The sequence below is a fragment of the Accipiter gentilis genome, chromosome 16 (assembly GCF_929443795.1).
Source record: "Accipiter gentilis chromosome 16, bAccGen1.1, whole genome shotgun sequence".
Classification (NCBI taxonomy): Eukaryota; Metazoa; Chordata; class Aves; order Accipitriformes; family Accipitridae; genus Astur; species Astur gentilis.
In genome coordinates this window covers 15,343,121-15,360,065 of record NC_064895.1, presented here as the reverse complement: position 1 = coordinate 15,360,065, position 16,945 = coordinate 15,343,121, and the positions used below count along the sequence as shown (strand labels likewise).

At 40.9% G+C, this 16,945-nt stretch overlaps 1 protein-coding gene and 1 long non-coding RNA gene across 2 annotated transcripts in view; one reads left to right on the top strand and one right to left on the bottom strand.

The window, feature by feature from the left end:
* Positions 1–9,545: 9,545 nt before the first annotated feature.
* C16H2orf50 (chromosome 16 C2orf50 homolog) lies at positions 9,546–13,212 on the bottom strand. Its single transcript, XM_049819600.1, has 3 exons — positions 12,938–13,212; positions 10,582–10,621; positions 9,546–9,942 (listed from the first exon to the last, which is right to left on the bottom strand). Exons 1-3 carry the CDS (start codon positions 13,195–13,197, stop codon positions 9,751–9,753), a joined length of 492 nt encoding a protein of 163 aa, XP_049675557.1. The 5' UTR covers positions 13,198–13,212; the 3' UTR covers positions 9,546–9,750.
* LOC126046778 (uncharacterized) overlaps positions 13,058–16,945 on the top strand; it is a 60,333-nt gene continuing 56,445 nt past the window's right edge. Inside the window, exon 1 of the long non-coding RNA XR_007508417.1 lies at positions 13,058–13,156. This is a non-coding gene — a long non-coding RNA (uncharacterized LOC126046778). The remainder of the gene's footprint in view (positions 13,157–16,945) is intronic.

The window sequence follows — 16,945 nt, the reverse complement described above, 5'->3', positions numbered from 1 at the left end:
AAGAAATTCAGTTTTATATCAAATTTCAGACTCTTGTTAAGTTGCAGCAGAATGCAGAACCACTTTACAGTTCAGTGAATGAATTCATTACATTTGAATCTATAGTGCTGATTGCCTGTTTCAGAGCAGATGGGAAGTGGTTTAACACTGCTGCACCTCAAATAGGAATGCAAATGTTGATTTCTATTAAAAAAAATACAGAAGGAAAATAATCTTTCTGTAATAATGGAAGACAACAAGCCAAACCAGGAATTTTTTTCCAATAATGATGTTGGCTTATCATAGTTGAGTTTTTAAGCAAAATAATGCCTTGAATTTTGTGGTTTTGTAAGGAATGCAGAAAGTGCTCTCTTGCTTGTTATTTCCACAGCCTACCATCCTAGCAGGGAATAGTTCATTTCATAGATAATTGGTGTTTTAAGCTCCAGGTTAAAATAAAGGAAGTTCCACAACTGGGGAACCTGTGGGGGTGGAGACAACCCGCACGAGACGTGTGGAGGAAGGCTGGGGGTGGACAGCGTTGGCCAGGGACAGGAGGCCACAGGAGGCTTGTTCACTTGCCCTGAGAAGGCGGTGTGACGCTGTGTGAACACACGTGACCCGGGAAAGAAACTGGAGGAATTGGATGTATCAGCACAGTTGCAGAGCTGTGACCTCTTTCGGATCACGGGGACAGAGTAGCATAGCTCATGATGAGCGCTGTGATGGAAGGATACAAACTCTTTTGGAAAAGCAGGCAGGGAATTGAGTGGAAGTTGTATTCTACACAAACAGATAGAAATCCAGGAAAGCCTGGAGCTTTCCTCCACTTCGGAGTGAGCAAGGAGCCAACTGAGATCTGAGGGGTCGGGAACGGTGGGGACACCAGCATGGGTGACATTGTGGGGGCATCTGCTATAAATTGCCTGGTCAGGAAGAAGAAGTAGATGAAGCCTTAAATAACTAAAAAAGTTTGTGATTGTAGGCCCAGGCTTCTTTCAGAATGTAAAATTGCTCTGACATCTGGAGGAGCCACCTGGTGGGGTAAAAGCAGTCTAACTAATTTTTGTGGGGCATCAAGAACATTTTTTTTTTTTACCCAGATGCTGGATTTGTTACTCAGAAACGAGGAGGAACTAGAAGGCAATGTACAGGTCAAGGCCAGCCTTGGCAGCAGTGACTACAGGATCTTAGAGTTAAGATCCCAAGAGAAGTAAGGAAGGCAAATAGCAGAATAAGGAATCTGTGCTTCAGGAGGATAGAATTGGGCTTGTTCAGGAAACCTGCCTGTCTGTATCCCTCAGGAAATTGCTGTGGGGGGTGACCATGCTTGTAGCACAAAACCAGTCTTCCCCAGTGAGCTGAAATCTGAACAAGCATGGCAGAAGAAGAGCTTGGCCAAATGGGCAGTGCTTGCCTCAGCTCAGACACCAAAAGGGAGGGTTTGGAAGATGGAAGCAGGAATGAGCTACCCAGGCAATACAAAAGGATTGCCCAGGCATGTGGGGATGGAGTTCAGAGCTCAGCTGGAGTTGAAATTGGCAAAGGATGTGAACAACACCAAGAAGTGTGTCCACAATTACTTTGGCAACAAAAGAAAGATGAAGGAAAATGTGGGCACATGCTTTGACAAGGTAGAGGACGTATTTAAGAATGACATGGCAAAAGCCAAGGTGTTCAGTGCCATTTTTTGTGTCAGTTTTTACTAGCAAGGTATGCTCACAAGCCTCTCGTGTTCCCTGAGCCTAGTGGCACAGTCAGAGGCAGTGAAATACTAACCATGATGGAGGACAGAGTTGGGGACCACAGAAGCAAACTACAAAGGCTGCTCCGTGGGACCAGATGGGATGCATCTAGGGGTGCTGAAGGAGCTGGTTGACATTATTGCAAGGCCACTGGCTATTTTTCATCTTTGGCAGGTTGTGGTTATCAGAGGAGATTTCCAGATGACTGGAAAAATGCAAATGTCAAATCTTGCAGGAAGGAGGATCCAGAGCTTAGCTGGTCAACCTAACCTTAGTTTCTAGGAAAATTATGGATAAAATCCTCCATAATGGCCTCCTCTGGCTGTTTCCAGGTGTGTGAAAGACAAGATGGTGACTGGGAACTGCCAGTTTTATTTACCAAGGGCAAATTCTGTGCCTCAGTCACCCTGAGTGCTTTCTCTGAGAGAGCTGGCTTGGTGGATGAGGGAAGAGCAGTGGATGTCATTTCCCTTGACTTTAGGCAAGGCCTTTAAGATGGTCTCACTTAGCATCCCTGTAGTGAAGGTGGGGAGGCACAGGCTGGATGGGAAGACCACAAGGTTGGTGGAAAACTGAGCAGCTAGGCTCAGAGAATAGTTGTTAGCAGACTGACATCCAGCGGGTGGCCAAATTATAGGTGGTGTTTCTCAGGGGCCAATACTATTTTAGAGTTTTGCATTAACAACCTGGCCAAGGGGTGGATTGTGTTCTCAGCAGGTCTGTGGATAGTACCACCTTGCTGGCAGCCTTAAGCACGCTTGGCAGTTGAACTGTCACTTGGAGGGATCTTTGCAGGCTGAAAAGATGGACTGACAGAAAACTGATGAAGTGTAATAAAAATTAAAGCCGCCTGTGACAGAGTAACCCCTTGCATCAGTAAAGACTGGGGGCCAACAGGACCGAAAGCTATTTTAAGGAAAAGGACATGGGGGTTCTAAGGGACAACAAGTTGAATGTGAGTCAGCGTTGTGGTCTGCCAGCAAGATGGGCAACTTCATCCTGGGCTGTGTTAGCAAGAGGGTAGCCTGCAGGTTTATGGAAGTGGTCTTTCCTCTCTAACACTTGTGAGAGCACACCTGGAGTACTGCTAAACACTGGAACAGGGGCCAGAGAAGCTCTGGAATCTCCATCTCTGGAGATTTTCACAAGTCAGCAAGACCAGGTCCTGAGCAACCTGATGTAACATCAATGGTGGCCTTACTTTGAGCAGGGAATTGGCCTAGAGGCCTCCAGAGGTCCCTTCTGGCCAATATAACTGATTTAACATACTTGGTCCTTATGCAAGCTGCATATTTGAGGCCTCATTCTACCGCTGGAGGCATCAAGGTAAAAGCAAGGTAAAAATTATCAAGACTTTAAAAAAAAAGGATGACTGTGATTCTAGCTACTCTTTGTATTTGGCTGTATTTGCTGAACGCTTTTGTAATGCCCAAGGACTGGGAGTTTTACTATTGACTTGGGTGGTAAGACTGATGCAGAGCTGTCACAAAAGCTCGCCATGAGGTGGAAGGATATCTCTGGGCTGAGAGACTCCTCGGTGGCAGAATGACAGTGTTGCAACTGATTTGAAGAACCTCCTCTTACTAAAGGGATCCAAGGGATCCCTTTGTACTTCGTGTTTGAGGTTATGTTGTACAAGTGTCCATGATAGGAGTATAAATGAAACATTGGAGGTTGCATGTAGTTCATTGGTTTTGCGTGCGGTATGTTATGTATATTTGTGGCAAACTGAAAATATGGCTGTATTTATATAAGGTTTACTTCATGTTAGGCTGAACAGAAGCATCACAAATTGAATGGAAGTACTGTAAGCAAAAAAACCCTCAAACCCTGTTGACTCAGTGTTTGCTCTGTGAAATGGTTTATTCAGTTAACTGAAGGCCTGAAGGCCATTCTGGGTAATGGCATGTTATCTAAAATAATATGGTTAGCTAAAAAGTAGTACTGAAAGAGCCTAGAATACCAAACACAGACTTAAAAACCTAACCCAAAACCTAAGAAAGCCAAAGAACTGGGAGGAGCAAAGGAGAAGGAAAATATATTAACTAGTTTGTACTGGGACTTGTTAAACTGATTTTCATATTAAATTTAGAATTGTCACTTTTATATAGAAAATCTACATTGAGCTTGTAGCCCAGAGAGGGGATTGAGCTGTAGCATTTGGATCTGGAACTGGCATTGTTCTAGATCCATGCTTACATCTGAATTACTCATATAAGAGGCTTTGGTAAGAGTTGAGAGTGTGAGTACATTATGGCAGCCCTTACTAATGTCCTGGTGTGTGGTGCCTCCTGCATTCTTGCTAGAGGTCTTATGATTCTCCCAGAGCATGCAAATGTATCTGTCAGCACTGAGGAGCAGCGACAGTATAATCATGCTTGTTCCAGTAAAGAAAACCATCAGCTCACCAGATCTGAAACACTGCCATGCGTTGATTTCTTCCCATGGCTTTTATGTTTTCAGTGAAAATCAGTTTGGTAGCCCTGTGGTAATACAATGCTAGCAATGTATCAGTATTTTGTTAAGTTTTGCTATAGAAGAGTTTCTGTAAACATTGTGTTTTCCATCCATTTGGCTTTTAAGAGAGATAATCATGTAGCTGCTAATGAGCATTGTGATAGTTGTAGATGCTATGCCACATCGTTGGTTTGGTTTATTTCTCTTTCTCTGCAATACCTGTAGTTGAAATAAGAATTACTGCACGAATACATTTGTTATTTCACAGATTATATAAAATATATCCAGTGATGATAATTGGTCATTAGTAAAAGCGGAAAATAGAGTTTCCTCTGGGCATTCCCCAGGTAAAGAGACAGTTAAGAGACATTTGCGGTGGTTTTGCTCCATCAACCTAGCACGAAGGTCTTGTGCTGAGGTGAGGCTGTAACCCCAGATACTTGGAAATTCCATTTCTAAGTACTGGTGGTTTTGTGGATGCATACAGCTTCTGAGAGAGGCTTTGAGAAGGTTACAAGCTGAAGTCACTCTATGGCGTCTGTGCCCTCTGACAGAAGAGGGCTGTGGGCAGAGCTGTGATTGACAGAACTGTGCAAGCGCCTCTTCAGCCTTTGGCAGAACTTCTGCGTTTCTTGGAGAAGCATCAGTGTTTCAAGGAATTCATCCAAGCAAACATGAAGTTTTCTGAAGAGGGAAAAGCATACCTGACATGGATTCAGAGTAGTGAGTAGAGTTTTTAAGAGTGGCATCCTGCTTTAGGAAAGGTTTACTGGTTTCTGTCTGGGCAGGATTTAGGAAAAGCAGCGTGAAGCCCTAACAAATTATTGTTGATTTCTAAAACCAACAAACAAAAGAATACCCCACTTCAGAAAAATACTGTCTGCTTTAAGATGAACTTCAATTCAGAAATTTTGTTCTGTAGAATGTTCTTTATAGAAAGCAAACAACATGAATGTGTATGTACATAATACATACAAACATATGATGATGCCTGGACTGTCAGTATTGTCCATCTAATGTTCACAGATAATTATCCTTTCCCTTCCCTGTTTAGGAATCTTACTGTTTATGCAGTAATTTTCACAGAATGAGAAGACCTCCTTTGTCGGAAAACCCGTTTAGTAGTTGCTTACTTTAGAGTAATTTAAAGGACAAGAAACAGTTTTAAATAGTTTTTAAGAAACACAGTTGGATTTAGTCATCACTGATCTTATAAAACAAAATTTTATAGCTAAGATGCCACCTGCAACTATATACAAAGACTAGTCTAAAAGTATGAGACATACAGGTTTATATGAAGTTTCATATGTTATGTTTTGTTAAAAAATATATTTTTCACACTTTTTTATTACAAGCGGAACTCAACATGAGAACACACAAAATTTGGAGGCACTGGAAGCATCAATGCACCAAGTTACAATTAATCTTAACAATCCTTAAAAGTCCACCAGAGAAAGCAGTGTATCTAACTGAAGAATTAAATTAATATAGCTACCCACTTGTGCTCTTTAACTGAAAGAAATGCAGAAAATGAATTGTCTAAACATGTATAATCTATTGTTTGAGATCTGGCAGCAAAAGGGAAAAAAGCTTGTAAAACTGAAGCACAAGTGATACATCATAAGAACTCTTTACAAGAAGCTTACAACACAGTTTAGTATTTACACAATCTCTTTAATAAATGGAATTTCCACTGATTATTTACAGATTTCAATGCTGTTGCCATCTCATCCAGTCTTTCCAAGAGACTCTGCTTGTGTAAATAAGGATTAGTTGGCAAAGTTAATTATGGTAAAAGAAAAATGGTTGTTAAACTTGGGATGCAAATGGCATCTAGGGGATATCTGTTTGCTGCCTTCTACTTGCAGATGCTAAGGCAGTTTTGATTAGGGCCTTGGATATTCCCAGAGGGCCTTTCTGGAGGTTACTGTATCTGGTAGAAAGATCCAAACTAACTTTGGAAACATAACACTGGGTACCAGAGGAGGCCTAACTGCAGCAGCATAAAATAATTTGCATTTCCAAACGAAGTGTAATAATTGAACAAAATAAGGTGTCCAGTGCAATACAATGTTCCCATATCACGTGGATTATCAGATCTATTCTACATGGGAAACTTTGTTCTCTAAACAGTCACTTTCCCCTTAGAGATACTCATTAAGATGTCAAAGTGTTGCTGTTGATTTAATCAGGAAATAGGAATGAACTGGAGTTTTGGGGGTGAACAGAGCTATTCCTATCCAGTTGTTGCCACCAGTATCAGAAAGTCAAAGTATTAACTTAATTCCACATCAAAAGAGGCAGTACAGTTGTGGGTTGCAGTGGTCTTGCAAGAAGGCACAGAGCTCCATTTTCCAAGGTTGCGTGCTTCAATGATTAAGCCAAAAATCCTTGCATATTTTGGCTCCACTTCAGGTATACCTACAGTCTTTCCTGTTGTGATCTATTGGACTGAAGTGACCTGTGCAAAGCAGTACATCTGAGAAGGAGTGCAGCAGTGTGTGAGGGTCTTACTGTGCTGTATACATGTAATCACTGTAAGTACCCAGTGCAGGAACTGCCTGGCATCTCAACGGGTGCTTTATCTGATTAAGGGCACAATCAGGACTACACTTCATTAATAAAGGCTTCCTGAAATTGTTGAAAGAAGATTAGTTGTCAGCATTCATACATGTGACATAATGACATGAATGTGCTCTTTGAGAAGTGTTCTTACATGGCTGTCAGGAGGGCACTAGTCAAGCCTCTCAGATGTGTGCAATTAAGAGAAGCATGTCTAGACTTTGTGAAAAGCATTTTCTATGAGTAGTTAGAAGAACTAGAAATATATTTTCTATCAAAAAATCAGGCGATTAATCTGTATTTTAGAGGTGCAATCTATTTAACCTGGTGTAATTGAAAAAGGATTTTTTACTATTCTTTTTGAATGTGTGTGAAAAATCATGTTTGCAAAGTGTATTCTGATCCCAACTGGTATAGTCAGAGAACTGGTGAAAAGCTCTTCAGATGGTCATTCAATTTATACACTAAAAGATAAACTCTATTAAATACGTCATTCTTGGCGGATGTGTGTGTTTAACCATCAAAGGTGGAGATTCCTCAGGGAATCTATTTCAGTGCTGTGTTAGCCTTACTACTAGCTTCCCAAAAAGTTAACATGATTCTTCCTTGCTATAATTAAAGCCTGTTATTTTTACTATTGTCTGCCACTTACATGAAGTGCAAATTATTCCTTTTCTCATTTCAGAACTCTGCATGTATCTAAAGACTGCTATCCTCTTCCCAGACTGCTTTTTCCTCTTCAGGTTAAACTTTTAACAGTCTTTTTAATCTTTCCTCATAAGATGTATCTTCCCGTACTCCAGTTACCATCACTGCTTCTCTAGGCTCTGCCTAGTGGCCCACATTTTTACTGTAAGACATGGAAGGTCTTGTCCAAAACTGGAAGAAGTGCTTCAGCTGAAACAATGCCAGTGCTAAGTGAAGTGGGAGGATTAAATTGTGCACTGCTTAGGCCATCCTCTTTCCCATACCCTCCATTTTGCGGGAACTCTCTGGGAGAGGGACTCTCTGGATTCACACACAGCAAACAGAGTCAAGAATCTGGAATTATTTAATGTCCCTTGAAATTAAAAAGGAATTGTGTAACACTGCCTTGCTATAACTTAGTGTCCTTTTCAGTGGATCACTTGGATGTGGACTGAGTGCCATCTGGAGGTTAGGAAACATGGAGCTCTGTGTGCTTTCATGCCAAAAAGCAAAATCCCCATGCTTTATAAATGAAATGTTCTTACCTGAATAGGAAGGAGCCTGAGCCTGACAGATACTGGACATCTGCCACTCAGTGTAGAGCTTATGACCCACAGCAAGACATGAGGCTACTCAGTATGTCTCAGAGTAAGGCATGCAAGTGTAATGACTTTCAGTATTATGCAATCACCAATAAATATGTAACCTCTGAGTGGCCTGTGCAGTTTTTGGAAGAAGCTCTGAACAACATGGGGACAAGGAAAGGCTTGATCTCCTCTCCCTCCTTCAGATGTTTGAAGATAAACCAGTTCCTGGTGCAGTTTTCTGCTCACAGGAGAGAACAGAAAGCATTTTATCTGAACAAGAAGGTATCTTTTTTAAAGAGTAGGTTCCCATTTGGTGTGCCTGAACACAGTTGTCTATCGCAATTCATGTCTGCACAGAGTGGAACCAGTCCTCCTCACTTGGGCTGATTGCATGATGTGGTCTTCCTTCTCTAGCTGTCATCCTAAAAGCCTTAATCCTCCAGTTCTCACTGTGTTGAGAAAGCCAGGAGGAGAACTGCCTGGTGCTGTGGCTTCAGTGAGTGAGATTTGGCTTTTCTTTCTACAGCGTCTTTTTGGTTTTTTCCAGAGACCACTCGGGTGTTGACAGTGATCACATTCTTCCATACCACCTCTTGTGCTTTTGAACTCTTTCTGCTGCTGAAGTCTAATAAAAACAAATAGCCTTAGTTGCAAAACATAAGTATACGCATCTCCACCTTAGTCTGGTGAGGGATTGCAGCCTGTTGTATCAAGGCAATGCTTATGGCTTCTGTGTTGATCTCCACCTAGGAATGAGCATGATCCTACAGAAGCTACACAGAGTTCAAAAGGCATATATTGTATGTACTCTCTCCATACTCTGATTACTGCTTTTTCCCTACAGAACAACAAGGTCATAAACAAAGTTTGCACCTATATAATGAAGATGCACTAGTGAACAGGCTTTAGGTATTGTGTCGATTTGGCTTGGTGATGGTTTCTCTGGGCAACCACAGATTTTAGGAATTATGAACCTGTTAAATTCAAGGCTGATGGTCCTAGGAGTGTAAGACAGGTTGATGAGACAACACACCCTCAGAGCAAAATGTGAAAGCCTGCTTCCTTGTCAATGAGTTTCTATCAGCTAAACCAGAAAAAAAGAATAAGAGAAGGGAAACTGAGAGCAGCAAATCTAAAGAAACAAAAATGAAAACTAGTGTGAAAAAATTTGGTCTCCCTCCCTTAGCAGGGCGGGGTGAAAAAGCATAGAACATGTCTCACGTGCCTCAAATTTTATTCTTTAGAGCAAGCTTAAACATGCAGATGACAGAGACTGATCAATCCTTGGCTAACTCCATGCAATGCAACAAGCAGCTGCATTTTGTTGCACTGACTTTCAGAATTGAATGTATATTGTTTATGTTGGGATTCATCTGAGTGGGTCTTCATTAACTGTTTATTTTCAGGAGATAAAAGTTCAGGAAGAAATTGCCTTTTGGCTGTAATCTTGTTCTTTCTGATGTTCGTGGCAATCTTACTGTAGACTTGCATGGGAAGATGGATGAGATCTGTAGTGCTAACTCTATATATGGCCCAGTCCCCCCAAATACAAAGAATATTGCCTCCTAAGACATTGTTAGACAACATCCATCTTTGGTCTTGAAAGAAGGTCCATGCTAGACAGTAGTATTGGTCTCTCTGAGAAAAAGATTGAGGAATTTTTTACATGCTGTGGAGTCTGTTGGCTAGAACCATTCAACTTGCTTTGTTACGGTTGTATTTTTACTGAAGCACTAGGAAAGCTGGAGCTCACCCTCAAGTTTCCTCTTCCGTGCTCCACTGCTGAAGAAGTAATCCATGTTTACCAGAGCCCTGCCAAGTTCAGTATTCATTTGACTGCCAATAGTCTGGTTGGTTGAGTTGGGAACTTTGCTTGAGAACACAGGCATATAGTTCGGCAGAGGCTTCTGCTCCTTTTTGTTACCCTGGATGAAACAAAGACTGTTAATAAGTTTTCAGAATTACTTCCATTGCTTGTTACAAAAATACAAGTTACTGAGATTATTTATAATATCAGCACTTTTGCTTTTGAAATTAGTATTTGAATGTACTTAAAGATGTCATACTGAATGTATGTGAAACTGTTGGAAGAAATAACAGGAAAAAAAATTGTTTTACTTTGTCTTACATGGGAATAGGATAACACAGGGAAATGAATAATTTTCAAATACGTTGCATAAAATGTCAGCTGGGACAGAAGTTAGCCTGCTCTAGAATGGTCATGATGTGGGAGTGTTTTTGTTTAATTTTTAGTAAGTGGCTTGGATTTCAGCATGACATTATCCTACAAATTTTCTCCTGGGAAGATGGTTGTTCTAGCACTTGTCTTTCTATGGAGTTGTTAATACTGAAACAGATTGAACACATGCACATACTGTATTTCTTTATGGCGTAAGCAGCAGATGAAAAGCACTTCAGTTGTCTTTTTTTTTCCTAAAGATTTTAGTCTTAAAGCATTTGCCGATTATGCCTAAGTATGCTTCAATTTGAAATATTAGCCTGGCACAAATTGAGAAAAACTAAAAAGAGCCTGGATTACAGTTGAGTGTTTGTTTAAAACTTACCATTTGGTCATAGTCCTTTAGGAAACTCCAGTTGTGGTACCTTGGAATAGAAGTAAAAAATGCAGTGTAAAATATTCTGTCTTTAAATAAAATAGTTAATGTTGGTCATATTTGAATCCCTATTTAACTGCTCAGTTTGATACTTACAGGCCAGCTCTTACACCTGCAAGCTCTTTGTACTGAAACCTGTCTTTCCTGTGGTGAAGCCCAGGGTTTTCTTTATTCCCATATAGAGCCCATACTACATGAGGAGTGGGTTTTTTTTGCTAAAGGAATATGAAAATAGCATGTCCACAATGTATTCTTTGCACAAATGCAGATAAATTAGCAAAGTCCTGAGTCACTCTGGCAAACTTTTGTCCCATGCCTTGAGGAAGACACAGCTGCTTATTTTTTAAATGACCGATACTCTGCTCTTACCAATTCTGGTAGAAATTTCCAGAGCTGTATTTGCTGCAGGCAAACAGCCATGGGAGCATTTTGTGCAGATAGGCAGCAGCGCTAGGAGCAAATTGAGTCCAAAGACCTGAGTTTTGCTCTTCAGGTCTGTTCTATACCTGGTGTGGGACTACAGGGCAATTCCTTTGATTTTCTGTCCTTTGCTTTCCCTGGCCCAAAATGGAGAAAACTAAAGTTCACCTGCTATTGTAAAAGTACTGTGAGATCAAGAGAGTAAATAGTTAACTACAGCTGTATTTGCAGCAGGGCTCAAGGGACACCTGGGTTGACTCTGTGAGCTGGTTATCTGTGTCTATACAGTGGTACATCTAAGCTCATTGATCTAGTGTTGAAGCTGTACATCCTTCTGAATTGAGTTCATCTGTACAGCACAGCCATGTACCATGTGGAGCTACGAGCATTGGATTTCTGTGCTGCATTCCCCCATCAGTGCAGATACACCCTAAGTGCAAGTAAAAGCTGATTTATGATTGTTGTGTTTATCACTATATATCTTGGTATAGCAGCACAGCATAGAGGTCCTAAAATTTTTTACCTTGCTATGCTAGCCACTGTTTGAACATCGCAGATTTGGGTGTTACTGGGTGGTGCTAATTACTGAGAAATGCTTGGGTCTCAGACATTTACCTATATCCACTTCAAGTCAGACCACTAACACATAGCAGCCTTCCCCATTACTGTTTTTGGGATGGGGATGTGGAGCTGAAGGACAGTTCTCTGCAGGCTGTAGCATATGTAGTCTGATGAATCCAGCTTTAGGCATCTGTCCTTCATGTGTTTGTCCTACACTTTTACAAGAGTTTCTGTCTTCATAGCTAAAACTGGAGAGCAGGACATGCATCAGCTATATGACGTGTTACCTATCTTACCCATGAAAGTGAGTTTGCACCAGTATCCATGCCTGTGAATCCCAGGGTGCATGCACAGAGAGAGAGTCCCTCCTGGTGCCTTAGCTAGGGAATGGGCGTGGAACATGCTGGGCCCATTTGGGATGAGTCTGAACACACAGCTGTGAAAGAATACATTACAACCACGGCCCTGGCTTTGCATGCATCAGGGTCCTGACGTCAGCCTTTCCCTCAGGTAAAAGGGAAGCCAGACAGGAGTGCAAATGCATCTCTGGGAAAATCAGAGCTGTGATTTGTATCTCCTCCAGAAGGCTGAGGAGGACAAGGGTTTTCAGATGGTTTCTTTTCCCATTCTAAAAAAGCCTGAGAGTGATGTTCTTTTTCCTCCCTTTCCTTTAGCTTGGCTAATTTGCAGTTGGAGTTGGATCTGATTTTACTTTTGCTAAGGATATTCTTCTAATAGGCATGCTCATGCTGTGTACTGAAGTATGAACATAAACACTTAAGATGTGGCAGAGACAGAGAGGATCTTAATTTCAGTTTCCTTCAGGTCACTGGTGTATACACAGTCAAAGCTTAGGTTGTATGTGTGCAGTTCAGTCTGCTGAAACACTCTAACAATGGGGCATGTTCAGTAGATTTACAGATTGGGAATACAAAATCATATTTTGGCAGAACACTCTGTTCAGCTTCCATTTCAGCCATTTCCAAGAATATGAGAAGAGGTGATAATATCAGTGTGTCTGCAATAAATTAGAAAGGTTGGCACATTTATATCTTCATTGTGGAAATCTCTATAAAGCTAAAAGATACTTAGCGTGTGATTCTTTGCTTCTCTTTTCAGCTTAAGCCCAGCATGTCAGGAGATATTAGCATAGATTTTGTCCAGTGAAGGAAAACAGAGATAACATAATCTTAGAAAGAAAGGTGTTAGAGTCTGATCCAAAGTCCCTGCAGAAGAAAATTTCCTTTGATAGTGTAGGCTTTGGATCAAGCATCAGTACCATTGTCAAGATGAGTAGACGCATGAACTGGAACAAGTGACTTACCAGATTTTTCTTGCTCTCTGTTCAGCCTCCACAGACTCTCTCCAGATCTTATCCTGTTGAACCTGGTCCTGCTGCAGTGCTGCCTGCTCATCTGCCCGGGCCCGAGTAGCCGGCTGTGCAATGACAGGTCTTCTGGGTTGGGTGCTGCCGAGAGACACAGATGGAGCTGAGGCTGGTTGCCCCAGAGGTGTGGTTGCTGGTTGCCAAGACCTAACCAAGGTATTTCTCCTGAATCCAGAACCCTTTCCCAACTTGTCCATTTTGAGACTCACTGTGTCCCCAGTATTGCTAGGTATATTATGGCTGTTAGGAAAGTTTAGCCTGCTATTGTTTGCACTTTCAAAGCTCCTTCTCTCCTAACGTTTTCTTTTAGCATTTGGAGTGCTTTCAGAAAATGAACGTGCACGGCAGCACTGACAGGCAGTGCTGGGCACTGTTTTACTTCCCTCTTATTTAATGCTCATTTCCTACTGCTTTATCTTGCTTCGTTGCTTGAATGCTGAGGGAGTTTTCATGGTAACGGCAATTTTGTAAGAAACAACTGTTACTGAAAGCCATCGGATCTCCAGCCGTAACCAGCAAACTCTCAGCTTACGAGGTGATTACTGCTGCTTGCAGCTGAGACCACCCTCTATTCAAAATCCTCAGAGCAATAAAGTCTGGTTTAGTAGCAAAGGCTGATGTGGAGATTGCTGCTGAGTATGTCACAAGGACTTTTGTTGTCGTTATGTAGCAGAAGCAAAATCTCCTGAAAACTGCTGGTTTCCCTGGTGTGTTTACTGTCTCTATTGGAAACAAGTCTGACTCGTGAATATTCACCAGAAAGGGAGTGGAGACCGGTGGGACAGCTGCTGGGGCCTTGAACTCTATTTGGGGCAGAGCTTGTTTGTTGAAAATAAGGTATTTCAACGAATCTGTGCTTTGAAAGCTCCTTATTTTCAGATTCTAAAAAAAGAGCAGCCAGAGATCATCAAAAGTCCTTTTTAAGTACTTGGAGATTTCTGCAGGAGGCATTAAGCAACTATGAGAAGTAGTTTTTCAGTAACTTCAAAGGGTTATTAGTATACAAAGCTAGAATTTTCAAAACAGTGTCCAAAATATCAGTGTTTGTCTTTACAGTCAGCCTGTTGGGCTTTTGTGGTATTAAGTCACTTCCTCAGGTATTTGTGACCTTGCTGGAAAGCAGAGTATTTTAAGTATAAATTTCCTCTGAAATTCTTGACAAACTTGTTTTTGAATAGTGTGGATTAGCTCCAGATGAAATCAGCGTCTTGCTTCATCTTCCTGGTAAATGCTAATGAACTTTGAATCTACTTTTCTAGGGTTTTTTTGGCAGACTTACTTGCTTGCAGTATTGGGAAATACATGCTGAATTTGGCAAATAATTTCTTTTAAAATAGTTACAACTACACAATCCAAACACTTCATGTAGACATATTTGAGCAAGAAATACTTCTATATTTGGAAAAATTATTCTGACTTTGAAGGTCAGAATAACGTAACTTAAGAAGAGGTAAACTCCACCTCAAACCACAGTGTTTGCTTTGGGTTTGAGTGACTTTTTAGTAGTCTTTTTGTTGTTTGTTTGCTTGTTTTTCTGAGATAATTGAAACCGAAACAGTGTTTTTCATCTCTTTCGTCCAAAAGGCAAAAAAAGTCATGTATCCACGCAGCATTATCATGAACTGAAGAAATGAACTGTTTGCCAACCTGTCCTGATAGTTGTCTCTGTTCCTCTTGTGGAATCTGCTTATCCTGCTGCATTTGATCCAGAGTCCTCTCCAAGTTAGAGTGTGTGCAACTGGTTGGAGAATGGGGTTTTAGCAGCATCTAGCTGCTTTAAAAGGAAGCCGAGGCATGTTTGGAAGACCCAGTGCATTAATCAGTGCACATGGGATTTTAGCTCCTGATCAGGTCAGGAAAGGATCCTGATGGGAAGTCTTTTCCTGTGCATGGAACACTTTTTAATTCTTGTTTACAAAGTTCTTGTGTTATTCTAATTCTAATCCTTTCTTCAAGTCAATTTCTGCAAATTAAACATAATAAACTAAAAATGGTTATTGAGCTGAGTGTGTAGCTTCCAAATGACTACTTGTAGCCACTGAATAAACTGGACGGAAAGATTACAAGCAGGTGTTTAAAGTCTTTGCCATTGGGTGGTGTCTGCAAAAAGGCAGGACTTGTACCTACCTTGGCTTTGATGCAGGTGTAGGGCTACAAAGTGCCTCTCGGAACATCTTACTGAAAGGGAACTCATAGGTTAAAGCCAAATCTGTTGGTCTGAGAAGCCCCAACCTCAGAAAAGAAAGAAGTCTTAACTGTTTAGGACTTCTTTAGGCTTTAAACAAAAGTAAGCTATTAGTCTACATGCAAGTATTGGATGCTTCATAGTGTTCAAGCCATTTCTCTGGAAATAATAGATGGGAATAGGATCATGGCTGTTTAAATAAGTTGGGTTTTAAAAAAATTACGATAATGTGACTTTAAAATGTAGCTACTGTTCCAAAAACAGATCACTAAGAGCTAAATTTTGAAAATTATCCCATTTTCACTTGGGACCAGAAGTCATTAAGGGAGTGGTTATGCACCATTAGAGCACATCAAGGTGAATGCAAGAGTGAAATTTCTGGGCGTTCCTCTAGATTCCTTACTAGATATTACTAGCCCATTTAGGCCACTTACTAGATTAACAGCCCAGCAGAACTGCTGCAGATACTGAGCTGTTTCCCTCATATTACCATCTGCCAGTTTAGTATCTGTTTATTATAACAATGCAGGGCATTTAAGCAGGGAGCTCATTTGAATTCATACGACTGATTTACTCTGTACTTCTTTCATCCTGTAGAATAGGTTGGTGTTTATTGTGGCTTCATGCCATATGTATCTATGTAAATTGATTATAGCATCTTTATTTTTTCTCGTTGGGGACATGAAACTTGAAAAAAGTTATGAATGTCACTGTAGGAGATGGTGCCTTTGCTTAGGAGTTTGATCTGGGATTAGTTTTTCTGACAAGCAGTGTTGGTGCCCATCATTCTAAGGAAGAACTTGACTGAGGTTAGTCTTTTGTTGTTGCCAGACAAGTGATGATACACGCTACAAATTCATCTGTGAAAAATATGTTATTTCCCCCCGTCAAAGGAAAAGATGTCTAGAGAGGCATTTTATGGAGGAAGAAGTTCAGACAAAACATTTTTATTTGACCACAAGAGGGTATTGCAGTATCAGTTATGCAACACTTGAGCTAATGTTTGCCTTTATATGCACTGCCTTATTTTTAAAATACACACTTCTCGAAACTGATCATTTACATTAGGCAGTAGTTAAGAAAATTAGGTTTTGCATGCCAGTATTCAATGTCCTTGTCCAGAGGCAATTTCTGAGATGTTTTTCTAAAATTTGTTTTGGTTTTTATAGTAAGAAGTTTCTCAAAGCTCAAGAAGTTCTCATAGGTTTCACTGGAAGCCAGGGACTTCAGAGGCTCATTCCAAAACACTGAAAAACTTAATGGAAATCGCTTCGTTAAATACAAGAATACATCAGTTACAGAAGGGAAGTAATAACAGGAGATGAATGTGTTGCTCCTTTGGTTGGAAGTGCATCTTGGTCCAGGATGGGCACTGTGAAAGTCAGTGAGACTCTGACCTCATTTTCCCACGTAGTCCTGCTTGCAGGAATAGGATCTGAAATCTTTTTTAGCTCATTTGTGTTTCCCAGATTTTTCCTTTACATCCAAGTCTTGTACAGTATACCTTCAATGTTGGTTTGCAGTTTTTTCGTCAGTCAGTACTGTGTTGGGATACTTTCCTACAAAAGTTACGTATTCTAAACTCTAAGGACTGTGTTGCCAAATGTTCATGCCATGTTTTGTACAGTTCAGACCATGGAGGAAGGAGCTAGAAGGATTTCTGGATTCTCCCACTCCTAGATCTGATGCTGAATTTAGGAGAAGATGCATGGTATGCCTGCCTGTGTCCCAGCAAGTCTACCTGTAGAAGAAGGAAGATC